This window comes from Mytilinidion resinicola (assembly GCF_010093595.1).
Source record: "Mytilinidion resinicola strain CBS 304.34 unplaced genomic scaffold BDZ99scaffold_2, whole genome shotgun sequence".
Taxonomy (NCBI): Eukaryota; Fungi; Ascomycota; class Dothideomycetes; order Mytilinidiales; family Mytilinidiaceae; genus Mytilinidion; species Mytilinidion resinicola.
Genome location: NW_022985438.1, coordinates 2645310 through 2668568, shown reverse-complemented (window position 1 = coordinate 2668568; position 23259 = coordinate 2645310). Strand labels below are relative to the sequence as shown.

The following is a 23259-nucleotide window of genomic DNA, read 5'->3' as shown; positions in this document are numbered from 1 at the left end:
TCGAAGCTGCACAGGACGAACTCAACACTCTCAAGTCCGAACTCATGCTCAGAGATACCCGCTTGAAGACCAGCGAGCAGCGGAAGAGTGAGGTCATGCAGTCTCTTCAAGATCTCACCAACCGCTGTGAGAAGGACAGATCCGACATCAGAGACCTTAGAGAACAACTCACACAGGCCACCTCGACCATCAATGCACTCACTGCGGAGAAGATGAAGCTCATCCAACGTCTGGAGAAGAAGGACGAAGAGCTCGCCACCATGACTGCCAACTACGAATCGGAGCGTCGCAGCAACCTCGCGTCCCATGATTCCCTTCTTTCCGAATATACAACCGTGCGCGCCGAACTTGAGACCACCAAGGCTGCAAACGTCAGACTCCAGAAGAACTACGACAGCAAGGCCCAAGAATTCGAGTATTTGAAGAACCAGTACCAGAGCGGCGCCTCGACCGCCATGGAGCAGTCCAAACAGATCGACCGATTGGAGGGCGAGAAGTCCATCCTGGAGCGCAAGTCTGCCGAGGTTCGCCTCCAGATGCAGGCCGCTTCCCAGAACAAGGCCACAGAGGCCCTGAAGAGGGAGAACGAGTCGCTGAAGAAGAAGAATGGTACCTTGACTGGCCAGTACAAGGCGCTTGCAGACAAACAGAAGACGCTTGTGGAGAGCTCGCGTGGCGTGGGCATGGGTACTAGGCAGACAAGTGTTCCCAAGAGCCCTCGTGTTGGCGCAAATGGCGGAAGCAGGGCCGCAAGCCCCCTCCCGGGCGGCAGGATCAAGCAGCTCAAGAACTCCTAGTTTGGCGGCGGGGTTGGCTGGTCATGGTGGTTTCGAGGTGTTTTTGGGCCAGCGGCATTGGGGAAAGCGGTAGCTGGCTGATATTTGAACTGTCCGGTCCTGGAGACCGAAGAAGGCGGCCTCAATTGGCTGCTCTTTTATAGGATAGCGTGAATCAGCCGCTCAAAAAGTCAATCAAATCATGTTTGCAACTTTCTTGGTGTTTGTTTTGATGATGGTGATGTGGCTTGAATGGCCTGCTGGATGTATCAACTACCTCAAAAGGACAATGTCAAAAGCTGCACGTGATGAAGTAGGCTAACGGACCGAGGATGAGCTGGATGGATAGATTCTACACAGCTTCATACATCGAAGTTGTTGTATAGTTGCTTTGATAGCGCTGATATAGTGTGCATGGCCTTCTAGAGGTATGATATCCTGAAAACTGCAATGTCAAGAAGCTATACGTGATGAAATTAGATCTGCGGACTTAGGGTGAGCTTAAGGGATAGAATCTACAGCGCATCATACATTAAAGTCATTGTCTAGTTCGATTTGATAGCGCTGATATGGCATGTAGAGCCTTCTAGAGGTATAAAGCTTTGAAAACTGCAATGTTAAGAGCTGCACGTGATGAATTAGACCTGCGGACTTAGGGTGAGCTTAAGGGAGGGAATTTACAGCGCTGTAGACATTAAACTCAGCGTCCAGCCGTTCTGACAACGCTGATATCGCTTGCGTGGCCTCCTAGAGGTATGATATTTTGAAAACCACAATGTCAAGGGCTCTACGGGCCGAATTGGATCTATCCTACACTTACTCCGTAATTCGCCGCCACAGTCAAGGGCAGCCATCGTAGCGCATACATATGTCATGCCTATCATGCTTTCTCGTACAATACCTGCGCCGAGGCATCGCACATTCAGAGCTAGAGCAGCTCATCCCTCACATAACGCCCCCAATATGAGACTCTGCACCACAAACTCATCGCCAGCAACCTTGACGCCCCTGCCAGCGACGAGGCCAGTGCCCACCATGCTCTGGTCCTCCGACGCGTCTCGGTCTCTCTTCCTCTTCTCGGCTCGGGAGAACAGGAGACTCTCCAGCTTGCTCCGCTTCTCTCCATCCACAATGACCCAGTCGTAGATACCCTCATCCGCATCCTCCTCGGTCTCACGTGCCAAAAAAGCTCTCGCAGCGTCGATGTCTCTCACCACGACGGTTTTCTCGGCTCCCAATGCCCTGCAGAGGAATGCGTATGTCTTGCCCCTCTTTTCTCCTTTCTTCGCACGGCCAGAGACAAACACCACCATTGCGCCCCGGAACGGTCGCTCTCTCCTCTTGATCACTTCGTCGAACCGTCCCTCCGGTCCCGCAGGATCGAAAAGGGTCATGGTCCTTGAACGCACTGCGCCGCCTAGGAAAGCAGACACGCCGGCTGGTAGCAAGTAGCGACCGAATGCTACAACGGAGGACGTTGCAACGCAATCGCGGACCCAACGGGCGGCGAGACAAGGGAGGTTTAGTGCGAGCGCTTGGAAGTATTTGGTGCGTCTGGAGTGGGTCTCGGAAACGAGGGCGACGAAGCCTAGTGAAGTGGCTTCCGTGGTCAACGCAAGTGCACCGTCTGAAGGTTGAAAGAGAGTCTCGAAACCGTCTTCGAAAACGCGGCCGCCGTTATTAATGATGAGTGCTGAGATGGCATCGCGTTCGCTGTCGTCGTGAGAGAAGGAGAGAGCGAAGGCCATATTTGTGAAGACGCCGGTCGCACAGTGGGAGGCCACGGGAGACGCTCGGTGGATAGACGTAGTGAGAGCATTCACGGGGTCCCGGCGAGACCTGGATAAGGGCGTCCCAGGAATCGATGTGTTGGAAGGCGTTTGAAAGCGACGGTCAAAGGTGGCGGAAAGACCGGACGCATGTTTATAATGGCGGTCCTTAAAGTTCTTCCACATGGTCTGAGTGATGTAGATGCTCGTGACGGGAACATCGACCGTCTTCGACATTTTTGGCTTGACCTTGGGCTCACCTTCTCGCGGCTTGGTTTTCAGAGCAACTGTTCGGTGTCCAAACCTGTCCGTCAAGGGCCAATCCTCTTCATTGGCGTGAGTCTTGTCCTTGAAGCCAACCACAACATAGATATGCTTCCGCATGTCAGGTAGATCAACCTTCAATTGATCGCCGATTCGCAGGTCAAGGTTCCTGAAGTTTTCCGTCGCCAACATCGTGTCGACAGATCCATCGTCAAATCGTACTCTCCAGTGAGTTCCATCAGCAGGACCAAGGCAGGTGGCTGGATAGTATTTGGTATCATTGCCGCGGAAAAGAGCAAACACGCGATTCGGGGCGAGCAAGATGTTGTTAGCTTCCTCCATGTCTTCAGCTTCTGGTTCAGCAAGTGTAGGGCCTTCTGTATCATCGGAGTCCTCGTGTAGAACGCCGACATCCATCTGTTCGATCGAATCTTGTACCTCCCAGACCTGACTCTCAGAGAGCGGCTTGACAGCTCGTTTTTCCACGGAGCTCACACCAGGAGTCTCAGGAATCTCGGAACGTCTAGAAGCAACATTCGCCTTGGACATATTCGATGCCAGACGTTGAACACCGGAGGTGGGTGTACCGATCTTTTTGGATGGCCTTGTGAGCTTGCCTTTCTTAGGAATGGCTGGCTTCCCAAAACGAACAGCCTCCCTAGCGGCAGCCGCGGCTAGGGCACCAGCGGTTTCTCGCCTTCGGATTGAGGGTGGTGTCTCGACTGCGCCGTCCTGTACTTGCTGTGGCGTTGATTTGGGAGTTCCTTTCGGTTGCGGTTCGCCTGGAGATTCATGAGCCTCATCTTCTGGATATGTCATCTCAGGATTTTGCTCCGCAGAGAATCTGGCGAGCTTCTTCGTCGGTGATGTCTCCATTTGCGGTGCATCTAGAGGAGCACTCCCTTCCTCATTCTCTCGCTCGTTCGCGTCAGGAGGAGTTGCTTCGTCTAGAAACTTCGCACTCTTCTTAGCTGGAGACCTTAGACGTTTATTGCCATATGTGATCCTTCTCTTCTTCGTCCGCGATTGCACAGGCTCAACCGGTTTGAGTAAACTTGCAAATTCGTCGAGACCATCGAGACCAAGGTCAAAGTCTATATCGATCGACGACTTCTGCGACTCTGGAAGAGCCGCAATTTCCGTTAGGGTACGAAATCTTGTCTTTTGGGGACTAGGGCTGCTAATCTTGGAATCTTGTGTCGAAATCTTCTTTTGGGGTGAGGCTGTATTCCGTGAGTGCGCTGTTTGGTATGCCCCAGTGCTGTCGATTTCGTGTTCAGTGTGCACGTCTTTGATTGTGACGTGGTCTGGCGGATTCAGCGGCTCTTCCTCAATGACAGGTTCGGTACGCTCAAACACAGAGTCGGAAGCTCCTGCTGCGTCCGAATCAGGTATTGTAGACTGAAGTCGTTCGCGTGATGGTTCTACAGCGATTTCGTCTTGACTCGCGGCGCCTTTTACTGAAGGGACCTGGTGAAAAGCTGGATCGCCACGTTCTTCAGTGTCATCAATCTCGTCTTCCATCTCGGCCTCCCTATCACCGACAAGTTGTAGGTCATCATCACTTGTGACCAGATTGTCATGCTCATCGTCTTCAATGCTCGGGTGTTCTCCTCCGTCATGTTCTCCTTCTTCATATACAATCGGAGGGCTGCTGGGCACCTGTTCGTCGTCTTCGTGCACGAGCGGGGAGGAATCGCGAGGCAGTCTAGGAATCGAAGACATGTCTAGTCCGGTCAATTGAGTCGCACGCCTCGACTTATTGGTGAATTGGGATTGAGAAATCCTGAGATTCGACCCAAGAGATGAAGGGTCGGCCAGAAGAGGTGGCCGCAGGTAGCTCTCTGGCTGTGCGATATCTGGCTGCGAATCCGCAATTGCCACCGTCTGCGTACCGCCTGGAACCCTTTGTTGAGAGTTCGAATTGCGTTGAGACTGCGATGCGGATACTGCCTGGCTCAGCTTGCTTCGACCTAGCGGGATCGGGCTATCGGGAGGACTACTCCTAGTACGATTGCCAGAAGATGCCTTGTCAGGGCGTGAAGATGTCATAGGAACCTGCAACACAACCGCTTCCCTTCTGTCAGCCAGCTTGCCGGATGTATGTGGGGGTGGTTGAGACTTGGAGAGCTCGTCGTTCGAGCCGGTATCGGATTCGTCCTCCTCTGAAATTTGCTCCGTAACTTTAACAACTTTTCCACCCCTTTTATATGACTGAATTGGAGTCATATACGCAGCATCGCTGGAAATGACCAATGGCTTTCCCTTCGCACCAGTCCAGGCTTCCTTCCTCGAGATTGAACGAGCCACGTATGACTGCCGTACTTGACTGCGTCCTACTGGGCTATCCATCCAGTCCTCCTCTTCCTGCTCCTTGGCCTTCATTTGTTGTAGCTCTAGCTCTGCCAGTCGCTGGCGCTCTCTCAACTCCTGTGACTCCTTCATTGACAAGTATGTGTCCCGCGGTTCCGTCGTAGATCTCGAAGGGTCACTCCTATATAGCTTTGTGGGGGAGGATATAGCGACTGGCGGGCTTGACCTCCCGGCGTTAAAATTGGGCGACGGGCGCTGGAAGACAGGATCGGAGCGGGCAGCATCTGGCAACGGGGACGTAGCCACCTGAGTGGCGTTGAAGACTTGCGTTAAGGACATGCCTCCCCCATTTGCAAGGCCATTGGCGAAGAAAGCAGCTGTCATAGTAGTCCCAGGCGTCCTGTTCACTGAGCTGAGAGTCTCGCCGCGATTATTACGCTTCCGCCCTGCCATAGCCGGCGTCTCTGGAAAGGCAAATGCGGCGGAGGTGTGCTGCACCCTGAGCTGGGTCTCCGGACTGAGCTCGTGGGCATCGTCGTCGTTGTAGCTTGTGGGGGACGTTGGGTCGTCGTCAAGACTCTCATCGTTCCAGTGGCCGGTAGGCTCAATGGGATCTGGAGATGTCTCACGCTCCGCTTCATCAAATGCAACATTGTGTGAGACTTGCTCTGTAGCGCTTCGCCGTGCGCTGATGTAGTTCTTGTAGATCTGGGAGTCGGGCTGCGTGTCACCGGGCACGTCGGTGGTGAAAGCGGCAAAGGAGTGGTTCATCCTGACGTCTAACGAGTGTTTGAGCATGGGCAGGTTCGTAGGCGGTGCGGTTTTGGAGGCATTTAAACGCGGTATGACGCCTCGCGTAGCAGGTCGTCCGGCAGAGGAGGGCGACGGCTTGTTGAACGCGTTCTGCGAGTCTCCAGACGCGTCTGACGGGCGGGTGCGGCGACCGGAGGGAACGACGGTGTGACTGTCGTCGGCTCGCTGCATGAGCGCGATGGAGAGTTGGGAGGGATCCTGGAGATGTGGCGTCGTTGATTAATCCGCACAAATGCTGCCTGGGGACGAGAATTATGAAACAGCTGACAAAAGCAACTGGAAAACTCACCAAATAGAGGTCATCTCGTAGGATCGTCAGCGCCTCCGAGTCATTCGTGCCGGCCGAGGGGTCCATGTTATCGTTATTGTTTGCCGCAGAGATGGAGGCCTGGGACATATCGCGTCGGCACATGACCTCGGATATTTTCTCCACCTTTCTGAAGGCTCCAACACGACAACAACGGAGTGAATTGGACTGTATGGTCGATACAATCTTGGATCCCTGCAACCCCTGTCTCTCCAGCTTGATTCACTTCCGTGTCCAATCAAGCACGTGTAGCCTTTTACATTGCAGTTCTGAAACTCTCCACCCTCCTGAGGTGTTCCACTACGATGTCATCGTGTTCTTTTCGAGGATACAGTGAATGAGATCTCTAACTATTTGCAAAGCTTCCTATTCTAGCCTATCATAATTCCCTAGGTCCAATTCAGTCCTTGTAGCATTTGACATTGTGGCTCTGTCGACCCTCTGCCCTCCAAGACAGTATCACTGTTGTCAAATCGAACGTCTGAACCATCTGATCTTCGATCCGTTGCAAATACACCTGTCCCAGCTCATCTCGTATCCATACGGCTAAATCGGAGCGTGTAGCATTCAACATTTCAGCTTTCAGCACTCCAGTACCTCCATAGGGCCCTTCCGGTCATATAAACACTGTCAAACCGAACGTATGAAGTATCTGATCTCAGACATGGTGCATTTCTTCTCCTTCCACCCCGCCCTAGTTTCCTGCGTCTAGATTAGAGTATATAGCCTTTGACATTGCTGTTTTCGAACCATGGTACCTCCTCGAGGCCTTCAAGTCCTGTCATGATTTGATGCTTGAGAGTTGAGCACGTGGATGGGGAGGTGTTCAAAGGCAGCGCATGATCCATCGAAATGTAGTACTCACTTTTGCCGCGACTCAATCATAGCTTCGTATGTAAGATGTCGTCAACATGGTCACAGTATTTTCTACTTTTTGAATAGAGTACAGAAAATGATGTTACTCTTTCAATCGTGCTCAAAGGGCTATTTCTAGAACTTTGTCTTTGTTTCCTTGTTTTCTTGTTTACTTGTCATTCGCCATCTTCAACATATCCACCCGAGCAACGCATCATCATCCACGATATCCTGTGCCCAGCAAGGGCCTGTCACATTTTCTCCACGCCCTGATGGGTACACCTTCATTCTCTCAAACCCTACCAATTCTCGTTAACTCAGTCCAATAGCTGTCATCAGTCTCACCGCCGCTACCCTTCAACTTGAAAAACATCAGAGGACTGTCTCTGTACTTCGCTCCATACTCTTGAAGAAATATCATCCGACTGTCTAGCCCCATCTGCCAGTCCACTCTCGTTCATACGCCGCTTCATCCAGATCGCGCCAATGGGTCTCGATGTCGCCGGGAGATGAGAGTCCCCCCATGGCGACTTTGAAGCCATTGAAACTGCCGGTGAAGTAACTAGACGCAAAAGTGCCCGATATCTTAGCACCGCCTTGTCCGCTGAACGATACCCAGAATTGTTGCTGATCGGCAGTGGATTGGATCACGCCCTCTTCTCCGACTTCCCGTCCACGCCAGCGATACCGCATCGAAGGGTTCTTGGGCGATGGGAGGTCTGTGGCCGAGAGGCTGAAGTCGCCTTGACTAGGCTTGTTGTAGTTGCCGCGAGCACCGTATGCAAGTCGGCCATCATCGTCTTCACCTAGATGCTTCCGCTTCTGACCGGTCTGTGCTATATACGTAGCTTTGTCCTGGGCTTCGAATCGCATCCATCCTGCTATGTCGCCGAAATCGAATTCCCCATATAGCTGAGTGCTTCCCTTGTCGGCGGCGCGGTATATGATGAGGGACATAGTCTCAGGGATGCGAGACAGTCGGAAGAGAGAGCTCCCACCCCTCTTGTCCTGGTTTTCATCTTGGAAGATTCGCCAGGTGCTAGTAACATCCCATTTGCCATTCTTTGCAGACGCTTTGGCGGTGGCAGCATGTCTCTTCATGTCTCTCTCGTGCTCTTCTTTCCTCTCCATCTCTTCAGCCTGCTCTTCTTCGTCCCTGGCCTTCTCTTCGGCATCGCGGCGATCTTGCTTTTCCTTCTCGAGAGCCTCCAACTTGTCCTCCATGGCAATGACACCCGTCCCCACGATAATCCATTCTCGGTCCCCCTCCCAGTTGATCCACTCGATGACCTTGTGAAACAGTCCCATTGACTCCGCAGCTTCCAACATACCGCCATCCTTGCCACCCCAGCCCTTCTTATAAACCACCGCTTCCGGGGAAGCCCCTATGCTATCAAGATCCGCCTTCAAAACCGCTACCTTCTCCGCGACCTTTCTATCCTTCTCCTTGACCTTTCTATCCTTCTCCTTTTGCTCCCATTCCTTCCGCCGTCTAGCCTCCGCCTCTCGCTCAGCATCCCACATCACTTTCGCCTCCGCCTGCAGCCGCACGAGTTCTGGAGCCATGACATTCGGCGCCGCCCCCTTCAACTTCCAAAGCGTCTCGTCATCACCATCTTCTGCCACGCCGCGGAAGGCGCACTGAGCGCGCCACCAGTTGCGAGGCCGCCTCGTTGCGTTCTTGTAGACCAGGACAGAGTGGTATCGCTGGTAGTGGGTCACGGCCTCGCTGTCGAAGGTGTGGCCGAAGCGGCGGAAGCCGTTGCCGGGGGAGTAGGTGTATTTTAAGCCGGCGTGGCTGAGTGTGACTTCTGATATCTGGGGGAGTCCTAGATACCCGTAACCTGTAGATGCCATGGCGGATGGGCTGCTTCGAGGAGGATGGAGGGGAAGGCGGTGGTCAAGTAGAAGATGAATATACGTGTCTAGTGGTTTGCCTGTTCTGTCTTTCCGAGCCTTCCAAAAGCGAAGTCTCAGTCATCCTGTTATTCACTTTTTTTTCTTGGCAAGATACTAATTGACTGACCGAAGACATGCTAGCTAAGGCACTCCATACAGTGGTGTCGAGCGAGCAAGAGCTGGCGCCCAAGCAGTGAGTGTTCCGTATGGCCACACTTATGACCCAGTACTGTGCTCGTGTCCAATATTGCCCATCATTTTTAGAAATTGGAATCGAATTCTGCTTTCAACGTGAGATATCAAATTATCCAAACCCAAGCATCCTTATAAACTCCTCGCACCCATCACACGCGCCATCTTACCTCCCACAACCCCAGAACTCATTGCCCACAGATACCACTCCCCGAAAGCTCCGCCGTGGGATAATAAACCCTCGGCAACCCACTTGCCATCGGAACCTGCAAGTTCCCACTACTATCCACACTCGTCGTCGTACACGACAGCACCTCCACCACACTAGTCCCAGCACTCCACCCCGTGTTGCCTATAGCTTGGGTGTAGCTGGCTCCACTCGCGCCCTTGTTGCTCAAAACAGTGATGATCTGCTTGTCATCATACCCCTTCCGCATCGCGATAGTAGTAGTATCAGAGTAGATAACCCAGTTCTGATACGTCAGGTACGTGCTATCCTTGTAGATAGCTTGGTTCCGAATCTGGTTGAGGTTCGCAACGTGCTTGTACAGTGTGGAGTCGGTGTTGTAGCCGCTCAGCCAGGTTGCTTCGCGATTGTTAGGGTCATTGCCGCCGTCGTAGTGCTGTTCTTGGCCGGCGTAGATGATTGGGATTCCGTCGGAGAGGATGGTGTAGGCGATGATGTTTTGAGCAAGGGAGATATCTTGCGTGTATGAGGCGAAGCGGGGGAGGTCGTGATTTTCAGAGAAGCTGCCGAGCAGGGTGGTGTCTTTGCAGGTGGACTTCATGGTATTGAGTTGATTGACGAGATCGCTGATGCTGCCTGAGGTGGATTGGAAGGCGGAGAGAAGGGGATAGTAGCTACTCGATGTTAGCTTAGATAATGGCAGACTAAGTAAGATAGTGGATCACTGACGTTGGATAGTTGAGTATGCTGTCCATGTAGTTTTGGTAAGGGCAGGTGTAAGAAGGATCACCGTCGTATACTTCTCCAGTGATGAATACTCCAGCTGCGGAGCTGAATTCGGGGAAGAAGTTCTTGTCCACGTGCTTAGCAGTATCAACACGTAGCCCATCGACTGCACGCTCGTTTAGCTATACGTCCTCCTCTGAATATGAATAAGTTTGACTTACTACTGTAGTTCGAAACTAATTGGGTAATCCACGTGTTATACATGCTCGCCACAGTAGAGTTCTCAGTCTTCAAATCCACTAGCTCAACGTTCGAGTCACCCAGCCAGCAATCTTCGACGTTGTCTTGGTTGTTGTAATCGGTGATAGCACAGTATGAGTGATAGTATGACTCTTGATTGAACGGGTAGAAGCTAGAGTAGTTGACGGAGCTCTCATTTCCTTTCCAGCCGTTGTGATTGACGACAATGTCGACCATTAAGTACTGTATAAATAATCATTAGATGACTGAAGCGTAAGGAGAGAAACGTATGAAATCTTATAAAAGAAGATCTATATCCGAAAAAGGCTATACATACCATTCCGCGATCATGTAAGGCCGTAGCGACGTTCTTTAGATCGGAACCTGAGCCAAAGTTTGAATTCAGCTCGTACAAGTTCTGTTGCCAGTATCCATGGAAAGCATCCCCATATGCAGTCGTATCAGGGATATTATAGGTGATGGGTGAGATCCAGATCTTTGTGTTTGGTTAGGAAGCGGATAGTCGACTAATCATAGTAGTACGAACAGCACTGAATCCCATGTTCTGGATATAATCCAAATGGTTGATGATGCCCTGATAGCTACCACCACAATACACACGATCCGGGGTGTTACACGTAGCTGTAGTGCTACCATCCGTCCGAGCAAATCTGGAACAGTCAGGATGATACGTAGAGTTCTTGATCGGATATTTTTCTTACCGATCTGTAAGAACCTGGTAAATAGCCTTGGAGCGCCACTGCGCGGGAGTGGCCGCATCTACTGCAACACTCGCGAGAGCCACGGCCACTGCCGCTGCAGCAAGGATCTTTTGTTTCATATTTGAGTTGGAAAAAGGCAGAAACAAGAAGACGATGACGTGAATGAAAACTTGGCCGAGAGGCCAGATGTTTGTACCAGAACCCCTTTGAAACAATTTGCCTCTCATACACCTGCTGTCCGACCGTCGTCTCCCTCAATTTCTCTTATAAGTTTAGGGCGTTAGCGCCGACCTATCACACGCACCACCACGGCATTCATCTATCGAAGGTCAACCCCGCTGTTTTTTGCAGGCCATTGAGATGGCTGAAGGGTCCTATCAAATTTCGGGCCGTCATGGGCAGGGCTGCCTGCGAGATGCAGAAGGGATCAACGACACGTACCGGCTGTCTCAGAGCCACGAGACGACGGAGAGGATCCACGCTTGGAAGGTGGGTAGCGTCTCAGGCCTTGAACCATATCTCCATGGCACGCTTCTCCTCAGCTGGCATCGTTGCCCTTGTTCGAGCGGGGACCGACAGTGTTCACGACATGAGGTCCAGAGAAGCATGAGAGTAGTCAGGGGGTGCCGGCAGCGAGAGTCTTCGTGGAAATCGAATAAACTCTGGGTTGTCCACGTGCCTTGTTTGAATCATGGTTTCTTGCATGACGAAGAACCTTTCGCGCATGGGATCGACGGCGACGATGTTGGATGCGTCCGGGTTGTGAGCGCGGGGTGCGTTCGGAGAAATTGGGGAGAGAGCAGTGCTCGGCTTCGAGCAGTCTTGCATAAGGAAGTGCCGGACCATGAGGGCTCTATGGCCAAGTTTGCGGGGTACATGAGAGCTAGTTTTTATATTAAAGTGTTAAAATGATGTGAACACTGGTATTCTGGACTGCCCAGATGTGTGCTATGCCGAAACTACCAAAGGATTGTGCTAGCGGACAGTATAGTTCGATCTTTCTTCGAAATCGAGCATGAGCTAGCACGTGAACTCTTCAATATGACCTCCGACACGAGTGCTAAGGTCTGGGAAAACTCCAATCAATTGTGATGCCATGAGACCTAGACCAGGTCTATATCCTCCCGAATAAATACCGCAATATTCCAATCTTCCAATCGCTCGCCAATCCTACTACAGCTATCGCCCTCTGTCCCATGTGAAATGCAAGTGTGTCATGATATATGCATCCAGGCGCCAGGCCTCGACAGCAAGGAAGCAAATCAAGCAACACACGCCAACCGGGTGCTGGCCAAGAAACCTCTCGAGAACCGCTAGGGAAAAAAAATTGTGTGCTCCGTCGCTCTCGAACTCAACTCCGATTGCATTTACAACAAAAGCAAGCTAAGCCACCAACACGGATAAAATGTCGGGTAATTTCGTGAAAAGTGGCATCGGTTCGTCTGGCTAGAAACGTCCTCTGGTATTCACAGTGCTGCTTGTTCGCCGAGCGAAACTTCCTCCCTGATTTTATGATGACTCTCAGACCTCCCGGTCCCACCTGCGAGGAGCTTGCGGTAGCGGTCCTCCTGGAGGTGGTGCTGGGCGGAGTGGAAGAGCCATTGTGTTCTGGCTAGTTGCACTGGAGGTCCTGACTGGGTACGAGGGCCGAGTTGGAGCTGGTCCTACGCCGTTGGTGTCGGATGGAACCGACTCGCTTGAGGTGGGTGTCCTTGCGGTAGAATTCGCAGACGACGGAGGCGACCTATCCCGTAGAAGTTCCTTGGTCGCAGGAGACAATGCCGGAGGAAGGTGGGATTTGCGATTCTGGTGGGTCATCATGCTGACTGCCCAAGCCTCTAGGTCCACTGGCGTACGTTTCGCGGCAAGCAGAAACGGATCAGATTCCTGTACTGTTTAGCATCGTCGCAAGACACGACGGAGGACTTAACTTACATAGAGCTCCTTGGGCGTTGGGCGCTGTTCGGGTTCCTTCAACATACACTTCGCAATCATGTCCTCCAAGATTGATGGGAATGCATCGCTCTTGGGGAGCTTAGGTGCAGGTTCGAGGACAATCTGCTGCAGCAAGTCCAAGATACCTTGAGGACCACCAGGCTCGTCGTCATTGTCGCTGTTGCCAAAGGGAAACTTGCCAATGGCTAGCTCCATCAACGACAATCCAACACTCCAGACGTCTGACTTGACCGTGTATCGTGATCCTTGTATCCGCTCAGGGGCCATGTATGTGCCAGTCCCAACAAAGGTCTCTGCAATCGAGCCTTCCAACTCGCTCGATACACCGAAATCGCAAAGCTTGATGCTACCGCGAGAGTTGACGAGGATGTTGGACGGCTTCAGATCGCGGTGCATGATGCGGTGTGCAGCGTATAGGTAGGAGAGGCCCCCGAGTACGGCTTCAGCAATCTTTCCTAAAACGTCGACTCGCACTGGCCCGAATGTCTTGGAAACCCAATCTAGGGAGCTGCGACACGGTCAGACCAAGTTCTGTGGAAGTTGTCCAAGGCCAGGGGAACGTACCCAACATCCATATACTCCATACACATGATGACGTCGCCTGTGTCGTTCTGGAACGCGCCGTAGAAGGCGACGATGTAATCCGAGTTGCAGTCGTGCATGATTCTCAGCTCTCTTACTATCCGCTTCCGCACCTCGTTCTTTGCTTCGACGTGGATGATCTATTCCCAGTCAGCGTCGGTCCCTCTGTTGGACAACCCCAAGCCAAGTGGCACTCACCTTCTTTGCCATGATCACCTTGGTGGCAGCATGCTGGACTTTGCTGACCGTTCCCCCGTTTCCTGACCCTAGCTCTTTCAGAACTATGAGGTCCTCTGCCTTCAGGTCCAACCGAAACTCGACTCCAATCTCTAGTGTATCCGTTCGATCATCGTCGTTTCCAAGCGCACCGGGAATCTGTGAGTCGCCAGCCGAGGGAGCCTGGGCCTTTGGCTGAGGCGCACTGAGGGCAAGTCCCTTGACATTCTTCCTCTTCATTGTCTTCGTCTTGAATGATGATTCGGCCATTCTGTCGGTCGCAGATTGCCGCACTGGTATGATGGCAGTAGAAGGTCGAGAGGAGGTAGTGGAGGTACACGCAGTCTCTCAAATGGTTCGAGCGTCGACGTGAAACCTGCGCGATGGTCAAAGAGAAGGGGATCAGACAGCGGCGTCGTGTGTTTCGTCTTTGCCGCCCAGGATAGGATGAAGTGCTTCGCCAATCAGGATGGCGATCTCAAAGACAGGGTCGCCGCGAATATTGAGTTTAACGCTTTCGGGACAGCCTTGATGTTGGCTCTGCAGCACGGTGGCAGGGTTGCTGCCCGATGAGGTGGTGGTCAATAGTCGTGGAGTGCTGCTGTGCTCGAAGAGCTGTGTAGAGGCGTGATGCACGGAGTCGGGAGACAAGAGAGTTGGCGGGGTGTTGGCGGGGAGGAAAGGAGTAAAGGGTGCTAAGAGGCGCGAGCAGCACAATAGCTATTGAGCACGAAGTTTGTATTGTGGTTGAAGCTATTGTGTGCTATTGTATTGTGCCCTGAATACGCGTGCTTCGTATTGTACCTGCCGCTGCAGCCGTCAGGACCTGTGTTTCACTTCGCATGACTGGGTATTCCAGAGACTCTGCCCTGCTGCTTCACGCTTGTTCTAGCATAGCGCTGGGGCTATAAAAAGCTCCCGCACGCCGGCCGCGATCCAGAGGCCGTTGTGCAGCGACCGAGCATCGTGACGCGGCTGAGAGCCACGCAGGCACTGTACAACGAGTCCAGAACCCATGCCATGAAGCTAAGCGCGGTGGTGAATCGCAAGGTGAAGACATAAAGATTACACAGGTTTTGCTTCCGGATTCCTCGGTAGACAGCTTTGACTCACTGGTATCGGATGATTGATCGGCCCGAATCGCTTGGCATCCATCGACACCTCCAGCGCTTTGAACTGCCGTCGACGCGACTAGACGTGACCATCCTCTCCTCGAATTCATTCGCCTCGCCGCCTGCTACACCCTCGCCATACAGTTCACAGTGCGCCCTTCATCCTCCTCCCCCCTCGGCTCTTCCCAACCGACCCGTCGCCGTCCTCGACTCGAGAACCTCCTTGAACTTTTCTTTGTCTCCATCACTAGTTCTCCGCCATGGCCGAATTTCTTGACCAGATTGCCGAGCTAGGCAGCGAAGATGATGAGGATTTTGATGAGGAGGCTGGAGATGCGCGGAAGAAGTCGAATGGCGCAAACGGCGCCGTAGATGATTCTAGCGAAGAAGAGGAAGACGACGATGATGAGGAGGCCGCCAGACGTGTAAGTTCCATTCCAGACAGGCTGATCCTGCCTAGAAATGGCGCACTTGCTAACTTCTGATGCTTTACGTAGATCCGCGAAGGCTTCATTGTTGATGAAGACGAGGACGAGGACGAGCAGACGGAGCGCCGTCGCCTGAAGAAGAAGCGCCGACGAGAACGGGAGGAGGTTGATATCTTGGATGATGAAGATTTGGACCTCATCGGCGAAGCGAACCCACAATACGAGGCCCGACAACCGTCAAAGGTGAGGACAGGATGTGTATTACTGCGCTGGCATGGCCGCTGATTCCTTTCCAGTCAAAGTACAAGCGTCTGAAGCGCGGACACAAGGACGACCGACCGACCCAGGAAGCCCGCGGTATTGACGAAATATTTTCCGACGACGAGGAAGGCCAGGGGGATGATGCTATTGACCGACACCGAGAGCCGCGAGGAGGTCTTGTCGATGAGTTTGCTGACTTCATCGATGAAGACGAATTCGAAGATGATATACAACGCGAACTTGAGGAGGACCGAGAGGTGGCTAGACCCGGGATGTCTGGGCTTACTGGACTCTCCGGATTGCAAGCAGCCGGGCTGGATGAGGCCGCAGAGGAAGACTTCCGGGCTGCCTTTGGGGATGGAACCGAATACGACTGGGCGCTTGATCTTCAGATGGAAGCCGATGATAAAGAACAAGGAGAAGGTCGGGAGCTTGAGCTCAAAGACGTCTTCGAACCTGCCCAGTTGGTGGAGAGGTTGATCACAGACGATGACATGGTTATTCGGGGGATTGACGTCCCAGAACGACTGCAACTGGCACGAAAGCCTTTCAAACCTCTCGAGCTCACGCCAGATGAAATGAAGGCACGACTGAAAGACGAAGCGCATTGGATCACAACCCTGATATTGCCCAAGAAGCGGTTGGCTCGGTATTTCGCCGAACCCTTCGAGCGAGCTGTACACAAGGTCCTGGAGTTTCTCACTATCGAAGACTACGAAGTTCCTTTCATCTTTACGCATCGGAAAGACTACCTTATCCATGCCGGAGGCGATTACGACGCGGATGAAGACGACGCGGATGCGCCTCCACCGGATGCTGGACCGGAGAGGCTGTTGGTTCAGAATGATCTTTGGGAAATCTTCGAGCTAGACATGAAATATCGAGCCCTGGCAGAGAAGCGAGATGCTCTGCAGCGATCCTACGACAACCTCAAATCTATATCAAACATCACGGACCCCGTTTTCGAAGAGATGGTCGGCAAAGTTCAGACAATTGAAGAGATCCAAGAAATACAGGACTATCTTCATTTTCAATACTCTGCAGAGATGAAGGACATCAGCCTGTTGGAGTCGGATCGCAACGGAACGCAAAAGCGTGCGCAAGCTTCCCGTAACATCTTTGAAAAAGTTCGTGCAAGCAAGGCGTATGCCATGGTCCGCGCCTTCGGTATTAGCGCGGATGACTTTGCGCAGAATATAATGGCCTCGCGCCGACACCACTACACTGAGGATCCTGCCGACACACCTGATGACATGGCCGATTCGCTCATCGACCCGCCCGAATACAACACCGGTGCACAGGTCCTGCGCGCAGCCAAGGCCATGTACGTTGAGGAGTTAGTCGCAAGTCCTCGCATGCGGAGGTACTTGCGCCAAAGCTTCTACGAAAGCGGTATGGTTGATTGCATTCGAACAGAAAAGGGACTTCGTAAAATCGGAGAAGACCATCCCTACTACGAATTCAAATACCTCCGTCGTCAGGACTTTCACTCCCTTAGTCGACAGCCCGAGATGTACTTGAAAATGCTCAAAGCAGAAGAGGAAGGACTGATAGAAGTCAAGGTCCGAATGATGGATTACGACAAGTTCAAGAGGAACCTCTATCAGTACATCCAGTCTGACAATTACAGCGAGGTTGCCGATGCTTGGAACGTCCTCAGACGTGAAGTCTTGGACAGTGCCCTTGCGAAATTGGAGAAGGCCATGTCTCGAGGTGTGAAAGAAACTCTCAGATCAGAGTGCGAAAATGAGCTGTGCAAAACTGCTCGCGACAAGTATTATGAAAAGCTAGATCAGGCGCCTTACAAGCCAAAGGGTACGGATCTCGGTACTGTCCCCAGAGTCCTTACGCTGTCGAACGGCCGCGCCGCCAGGGGTGACGCTATCTGCTGGGCATATCTAGAGCCCGACGGTCGAGTTCAAGAGCAGGGCAAGTTTGCAGATCTTCGAATGGGCAATCCCGAGAGATATATCGCGGATGGCAAAGACGTCGCCAACTTTTGTGAGATCGTACGGCGTCGGAAGCCTGACGTTATTGGCGTGAGTGGATTCTCAACGGAAACGAAACGCCTCGTCAAGGACCTGGAGGCTATCATCGAGACGTACGACTTGCGAGGCCCGGAATATACTGACCCGAACGACGAGGATGAAGAAAAGTCTGATCTTCTCGAAGTATTCATGATTAACGACGAGGTAGCGAGGCTCTACTACAACAGCGCACGTGCTGCTAAGGAATTCCCCACCTACCCGCCTCTCACAAGGTATTGCATTGCTCTTGCAAGGTATCTCCAGAGCCCCCTACAAGAGTATGCGGCCCTTCAAAAAGACATCGTGTCGATACCGTTTGTTCCCAACCAAAATCTCTTACCGCAAGACAAGCTCCTTGCTCGCTTGGACTCGGCCATGGTGGATATGGTAAACCTTGTCGGCGTAGAGATCAACGAAGCTGTGAGCGATCCCTACCTCGCCAACCTTCTGCCGTACATCTGTGGTCTGGGTCCGCGGAAGGCCGACGATGTCCTCAAGGTCATTAATATGAATGTAAGTACAAAGCCTACTACTTTTGAACTGTAGTTAACAACATTCAGGGTGGCGAGGTATACTCTCGCGGTGAACTATGTGGCTATGCGACCGACCGAGAACTTCGCCCAGCCATGGGTGCTAAAGTTTTCCAGAACTGCGCCAGCTTTCTGTATATTCGTTATGACGGCCAAGAAGCCGAATCTGACTACCTAGACAATACCAGAGTTCACCCCGAAGATTACGATCTGGGCCGGAAGATGGCTGCTGACGCCATGGAGATGGACGAAGAAGACGTCAAGGGCGAATGCGACGAATACGGTCCCAGCGGTGTTATTCGCAAGATGATTCGAGAAGACGCCAATGAACGAGTCCAGGACCTCATTCTGGAAGCGTACGCTGAGCAGATTGAAAAGAATCTGGAAATTCGCAAGCGCGCAACGCTAGAGACCATTCGTGCTGAGCTTATGGTTGCATACGAAGAGATTCGACGCGCGTTCTCGATCATGTCAACCGACGAAGTCTTTACGATGCTCACTGGCGAAACACGCGAGTCTCTTACTGAGGGTATGATAGTACCTGTGTCCATCAAACGAACCTTCCCGGACCATATCGAAGTCAAGCTTGATTGTGGAATTGATGGTGGCGTCTCAGAGTCGGAGTACCCAGAAGGCGTTGGTGGTGCAGGCATCGAACCTCGCCACTATTACCAGATCCATCAAACGGTTCCGGCCAAGATTCTGTTCATCAACCGAAAGGCTCTCACTGCGCAGCTCACGTTCCGGGAAGACCTCCTCCGACGACCTTTCCGCAAGGAGATTGACCGGCTACCTGGCGAATGGGATGATCGGCAAGAGGCTGACGACAAGAAGGCTGCCGAGAAAGAAAAGGAGACGGTCACCGGACGTGCCCACCGTGTTGTCAACCATCCCCTTTTCTTTGCTTTCAACACCGCGCAGGCTGAAGAATACCTGGGTGGCAAAGAGCCGGGCGAGCTTGTGATTCGACCCTCCTCCAAGGGACTTGATCATCTAGCTGTCACGTGGAAAGTCGCAGACAACGTCTACCAACATCTCGATGTCCTCGAGCTAGACAAGGAGAACGAGTACTCACTAGGCAAGACGCTCAGGGTCGGCCGCATGACATACAGCGATTTAGACGAGCTGATTGTCGGGCACGTGGAAGCGATGGCGAAGAAGGTCACGGAGATGATGAAGGACGAGCGCTACCAGAAGGGTAGCAAGGCGGCGACTGGTAAGCCTACCTACACTTTACTCACCCTGATTGAATGATTAATGCTAATATGTCTAATATAGAACAATGGCTGTGCACCTACACGGAAGCCAACCCGAAGCGCTCCATGTACGCCTTCTGCATCAACCCAAAGTACCCCGGCTACTTCTTCCTCTGCTACAAAGCCGGCCAAGCAGCGGCGCTGGGTGCCTGGCCCGTCAAGGTCGTCCCGCGCGGCTTCGAGCTCCAGGGGTCGCAGTACCCGGACATGAAGTCCCTGAAGAACGGCTTCAAAATGCAGATGCAGACGATGCAGGCCGGTGGTGGGGGGCGGCCCCCCGTTGGCGGCGGCGGTGGAGCTGTGAGGCGATAAGCAGCGCGTGCGATGATGGGTAGCATTCCATATCTTTTCCTTCTTGTCAAGCATTTTCTGGAAATCCAAAGTTGATACTGTCCCTCTCCTCTTTGCATTTCTTGGAGCGTCAAATGGACTGGCTAGGGGCGGTTCACTAAAATGGGTGCGTGCTGGAGTTGGGTCTGAGATAGGCAGATTCAGCTACATATAGTTTTTTTTTGGTCAATACGGTTATATCAGTCTTTGATACGTCGTTTCTCATGTCAATGTGCCTAGCTTACGCGTTCGTCATGCTGCTGTCACCCCTGCGTAGATTCACGAGGATCGAAGCTGCAATATGCCATATCACAAAGATATATACTAAATAGTGCAACTACATGCAAGCAACCTCAGACAGTCTTTTCCAGCGCCCCCCCCCCCCCCCCAATATTCTCCATCCTAGATATCATTCATATTTCCAAGAATTCTATAAACCATCATTTCGTACGCCAAAACGCGCCAAATGCCCAGGTTTTCGCCCATCATTAGTAAATCCCCAAAAAGCAGCAACACCTCCCCGCTCCCCCAAGAATCCTGCCAGCGCCGAGCTCAAAGTCACATAGAGATCTTTCGTTACAATGCAGCTTCAGCTTCAGCTTCCGTTGCTTCGCTGGCCCGGATACGACCCTAGCTCGATCTCCCGCCGGCGCTCTTCCCGACTCACGGCGCGCGAGTGCCCGCCCGATACTTGGCTGGGCGTCGGCCGGATGTCGCTGCGGCCGCGGCCGTCCTCCATGCGGCGCTCCCACGCGCTGCGGTCGTAGGCGGGGTTCGGGGAGTTGTTGACGCTGAGGGAGCGGCCGCGGTTGCTGTGGTGGGAGATTGTGGGCGTGGCGAGCAGCTCGGAGCTGTTGGCGAGGCGCTCGCGCTCTTCTCGGTCCTCGGGCAGGTCGATGCGGAAGGTGGACTGGGACGCGTCGGGCGACGGGCCCGAGTCGGATTTCATGAGCAGCATGGCCATTTGCTGGTTGACGAGGTCGTCTTCGGAGAGCGGCGGGCGGTCGGCGGGCGTCGCCCGTGCCGACGGGTACATGTTCTGGACGAAGTTGGAGTAGAAGGAGGGGTCCGACCACATGTTTTGCGAGCGGGAGGAGCTGGACTCTCGTATTTTTAATATGCGCCGGTGGGTCCAGATCAGGAGGAGGCCGTAGATGACGGCGGAAATGCTGGATAGCACCGTGGCTATGATGGCGGCGGTGTTCCATGTGTAGCGCGTGCTGGAGACGAAGTTGTATAGGATGGTGAGGAGGCCGAGGGCTGAGGATGCGAGGGAGGGTCTGGGGTGGAGATTAGCACAGAACTGGCAATACTTCCAGGACTGCGCTTACAGGAATATTGCCTCGGCCTGGAACATCTCATTGCGGCAGGCGAAGCATAGTAGTGCGGTGAAGGAGTAGCCTGCGGTGAGGAGAACGACGACGAGAACACTGATGACGGTCTTGCTGAAGCGCAGCTCGGGGTTTTTATCGTAGAGGGCAGGAAGTATGAGGTATCTGGGAAATGTCAGCAAGGCGCGAAGGGACTTTCGGGAGTGCTTTGGACGTGTACGTACCCTCCGAGTATCATCCATGACGCAGCGAAAGCTATAAGGCGCCAATACCACTGCGTGGGTCAGCATTGCGATTCTAGCAGCCAGCAGAGGCACACTCACAGGCACCAGTTCCCGGTCAGGCGGAGTCAAGTCGTCCAAGTTGCGGTAGTTCTGGTTGTTCGCGCGCATTGGTACCGTTGCGGGGGAGTCGTTGGCGCAGTGGGGGATCTTGGGATCAGTCGCGCCCGCCGAGAGGTCACAGAGCGTGCATGCAGCAAGAGCGGGTTATAGCGGTAACGAGCGAAGTCGGTAGAGTTGATGGAGGAGGTTCATAGGCGGCGACACGGTGAGGCTCAGCTCAAGATGCAAAGTCAGCCTAACGACTGTTCCGAGAGGGCGGGTCTGTTGCGGTGTCTCTCCCAGGGTGCGGTGCAGCGCTGATGCAGTGCGACAGGGCCCTTTTCGCAGCGATTCGGCGACAAACGAGTGGTGCTTTTGGGGATGCTGGATATTTGGAGGAAGAAGGGTTCCGGCTTGGGCGGGGAAGGTGTTGGTTTCATTGATAGAGCGCATTTGCGCAGGCAGACGAGGCTAGCCGGGAGGATTTGCAGGCACCGCGCTTGAGTACGAGGCTGGCGACAGAGCTGCCGGGGCTGAGCGCCTTCGGGGTCTAATGGCCGCCTGAATGCCTGGCCGAGGTGCACTGTGGACCGTGAGATTACGCTGCTGAGGGGCGACTTTGGGGCTCTCTCTGGTCTCTGTCTTGTCACTGTTCGTGGCCTTCATTGCGACGTGCAAGTGCTGTTCCTGGCCATCTCTGCTGAAGGTATGCGGGGTGGCAGTTGAGATGGGCCAAAAATAGCACGATACCCGCCGCCTCTTGCAGCTGGTGTGGCTGGTTCTGCCCTAACAGCGCCGTCTCGCCCACCGTGAACAGCAACTCCAAGCCCCACAGCCAAGCCTGCCCCTCCTCAGAGCTGCTTCGCCCATGTCCTGTGGTGTTGAACACAGCATTTCTCCAACTACGTTAACCAGAGCATCGGCTTCCGAAGCCAATTCAGGGGGCACCACGTGTGTACAGCATTTCATAATCTCCGGTACAGATGAGCCAGTTCCATGGATACTATCTCATGACGTCCCGCCGACCTCAAATCGCTGTCCCATATCCCATCACACTGCCGAGTCCATCTCACTGCTTGCGGGCGTCCCTAAGACTACGAGTCATTTCGCAAGCCACTAGGCATTTACATCCATCTCGCATTTCAATACATACCATAGCAGTTTTGGCGTAAAAGAAGTCGTATATCTAAATCCTTCCTTCAAGCTAAGGCTTCTCGGAGTAACTGTCGGTCTGGGCTCCTTCTTCGTAGCTTGCTAGAGAATGCTAGTACGCTAGCAAGTATGCCTCGCACACCACGTAGTCGATCTCCTACCTCGTTCATATTGTAGAGTTCGCCAACGCATCAGCGCCGCGTACGCTTCATATCTCTATCAGTAACGGGTAATCAGGCCTCTAGACTTGCGGGACCAGTCTTGCAATCAACAGAAGAGCATGATGCTCAGCAGAACACCGCAGCATCCACTACAGCCAGCACTGACCGCATGCAGGATGCAGGATGCCATGAGTCGAGCGGTCCAGACTAGCTACATCACTGCAGCACTACCTCGATAAGCTTCTGCCTTCAAACTACCTAACCGCTCTCAGGCTAGAGGGTCGAGCTGGTGTGAAACATCGCGAAACCACTACGTTCACAACCTCGCATTCACATTGCACATCATTCATACAACATCGAGAATCCGGTCAGGCGTTCTCAAGCTTCTATCCTCGTACCAAACATACTCGCAGAACTCCTCTGTCCAAAGCTTCATTTCTACATTCTTCTCTACCGTCTACTATTCTGTGGGATAAACGAAGGATTCCGTATCAGACTTGCTCCGCCTCAGGTACATCTTAGCAGCGCCGC

The 23259-nt window shown here is 53.1% G+C and overlaps 6 protein-coding genes across 6 annotated transcripts; 1 reads left to right on the top strand and 5 right to left on the bottom strand.

Annotated features, from left to right (window-relative positions):
* Nucleotides 1–1316: 1316 nt before the first annotated feature.
* BDZ99DRAFT_407481 (uncharacterized protein) lies at nt 1317–3683 on the bottom strand. The gene is made up of 2 exons (XM_033716481.1): nt 1458–3683; nt 1317–1400 (listed from the first exon to the last, which is right to left on the bottom strand). The coding sequence occupies exon 1, from the start codon at nt 3626–3628 to the stop codon at nt 1715–1717; it is 1914 nt and encodes a 637-aa protein (XP_033583521.1). The 5' UTR covers nt 3629–3683; the 3' UTR covers nt 1317–1400; nt 1458–1714.
* A 3578-nt stretch (nt 3684–7261) lies between these two features.
* BDZ99DRAFT_543159 (uncharacterized protein) lies at nt 7262–8954 on the bottom strand (the record flags this gene model as incomplete). Its single annotated transcript, XM_033726776.1, has 1 exon — nt 7262–8954. The coding sequence occupies one exon, from the start codon at nt 8952–8954 to the stop codon at nt 7527–7529; it is 1428 nt and encodes a 475-aa protein (XP_033583520.1). The 3' UTR covers nt 7262–7526.
* A 422-nt stretch (nt 8955–9376) lies between these two features.
* On the bottom strand, nt 9377–11182 carry BDZ99DRAFT_376277 (alpha-amylase; the record flags this gene model as incomplete). Its single annotated transcript, XM_033715017.1, has 6 exons — nt 9377–10049; nt 10105–10267; nt 10323–10584; nt 10679–10837; nt 10889–11012; nt 11064–11182. 6 exons carry the CDS (start codon nt 11180–11182, stop codon nt 9377–9379), a joined length of 1500 nt encoding a protein of 499 aa, XP_033583519.1.
* Nucleotides 11183–12536: 1354 nt separating this feature from the next.
* Nucleotides 12537–14087, bottom strand: BDZ99DRAFT_543154 (dual specificity mitogen-activated protein kinase; the record flags this gene model as incomplete). Its single annotated transcript, XM_033726775.1, has 4 exons — nt 12537–12955; nt 12995–13527; nt 13584–13741; nt 13800–14087. The coding sequence occupies 4 exons, from the start codon at nt 14085–14087 to the stop codon at nt 12585–12587; spliced, it is 1350 nt and encodes a 449-aa protein (XP_033583518.1). The 3' UTR covers nt 12537–12584.
* Nucleotides 14088–15023: 936 nt separating this feature from the next.
* BDZ99DRAFT_407474 (transcription elongation factor spt6) lies at nt 15024–20120 on the top strand. Its single transcript, XM_033716480.1, has 5 exons — nt 15024–15354; nt 15427–15600; nt 15654–18158; nt 18206–19391; nt 19454–20120. The coding sequence occupies exons 1-5, from the start codon at nt 15190–15192 to the stop codon at nt 19741–19743; spliced, it is 4320 nt and encodes a 1439-aa protein (XP_033583517.1). The 5' UTR covers nt 15024–15189; the 3' UTR covers nt 19744–20120.
* A 28-nt stretch (nt 20121–20148) lies between these two features.
* Nucleotides 20149–21735, bottom strand: BDZ99DRAFT_433910 (uncharacterized protein). The gene is made up of 4 exons (XM_033717416.1): nt 21416–21735; nt 21317–21366; nt 21093–21257; nt 20149–21041 (listed from the first exon to the last, which is right to left on the bottom strand). The coding sequence occupies exons 1-4, from the start codon at nt 21482–21484 to the stop codon at nt 20357–20359; spliced, it is 969 nt and encodes a 322-aa protein (XP_033583516.1). The 5' UTR covers nt 21485–21735; the 3' UTR covers nt 20149–20356.
* Nucleotides 21736–23259: the final 1524 nt, after the last annotated feature.

Excerpts from the sequence above, each read along its gene's own strand:
- BDZ99DRAFT_433910 (XM_033717416.1), bottom strand. The coding sequence starts at position 21,484 with ATGCGCGCGAACAACCAGAACTACCGCAACTTGGACGACTTGACTCCG. Across the intron at positions 21,367-21,415 it reads CTGACCGGGAACTGGTGCCT|TGGTATTGGCGCCTTATAGC; the intron begins GTGAGTGTGCCT and ends TGACCCACGCAG. Across the intron at positions 21,042-21,092 it reads CAGGCCGAGGCAATATTCCT|ACCCTCCCTCGCATCCTCAG; the intron begins GTAAGCGCAGTC and ends TCTCCACCCCAG.
- BDZ99DRAFT_407474 (XM_033716480.1), top strand. The coding sequence starts at position 15,190 with ATGGCCGAATTTCTTGACCAGATTGCCGAGCTAGGCAGCGAAGATGAT. Across the intron at positions 15,601-15,653 it reads AGGCCCGACAACCGTCAAAG|TCAAAGTACAAGCGTCTGAA; the intron begins GTGAGGACAGGA and ends ATTCCTTTCCAG. Across the intron at positions 19,392-19,453 it reads GGGTAGCAAGGCGGCGACTG|AACAATGGCTGTGCACCTAC; the intron begins GTAAGCCTACCT and ends TGTCTAATATAG.
- BDZ99DRAFT_407481 (XM_033716481.1), bottom strand. The coding sequence starts at position 3,628 with ATGACATATCCAGAAGATGAGGCTCATGAATCTCCAGGCGAACCGCAA.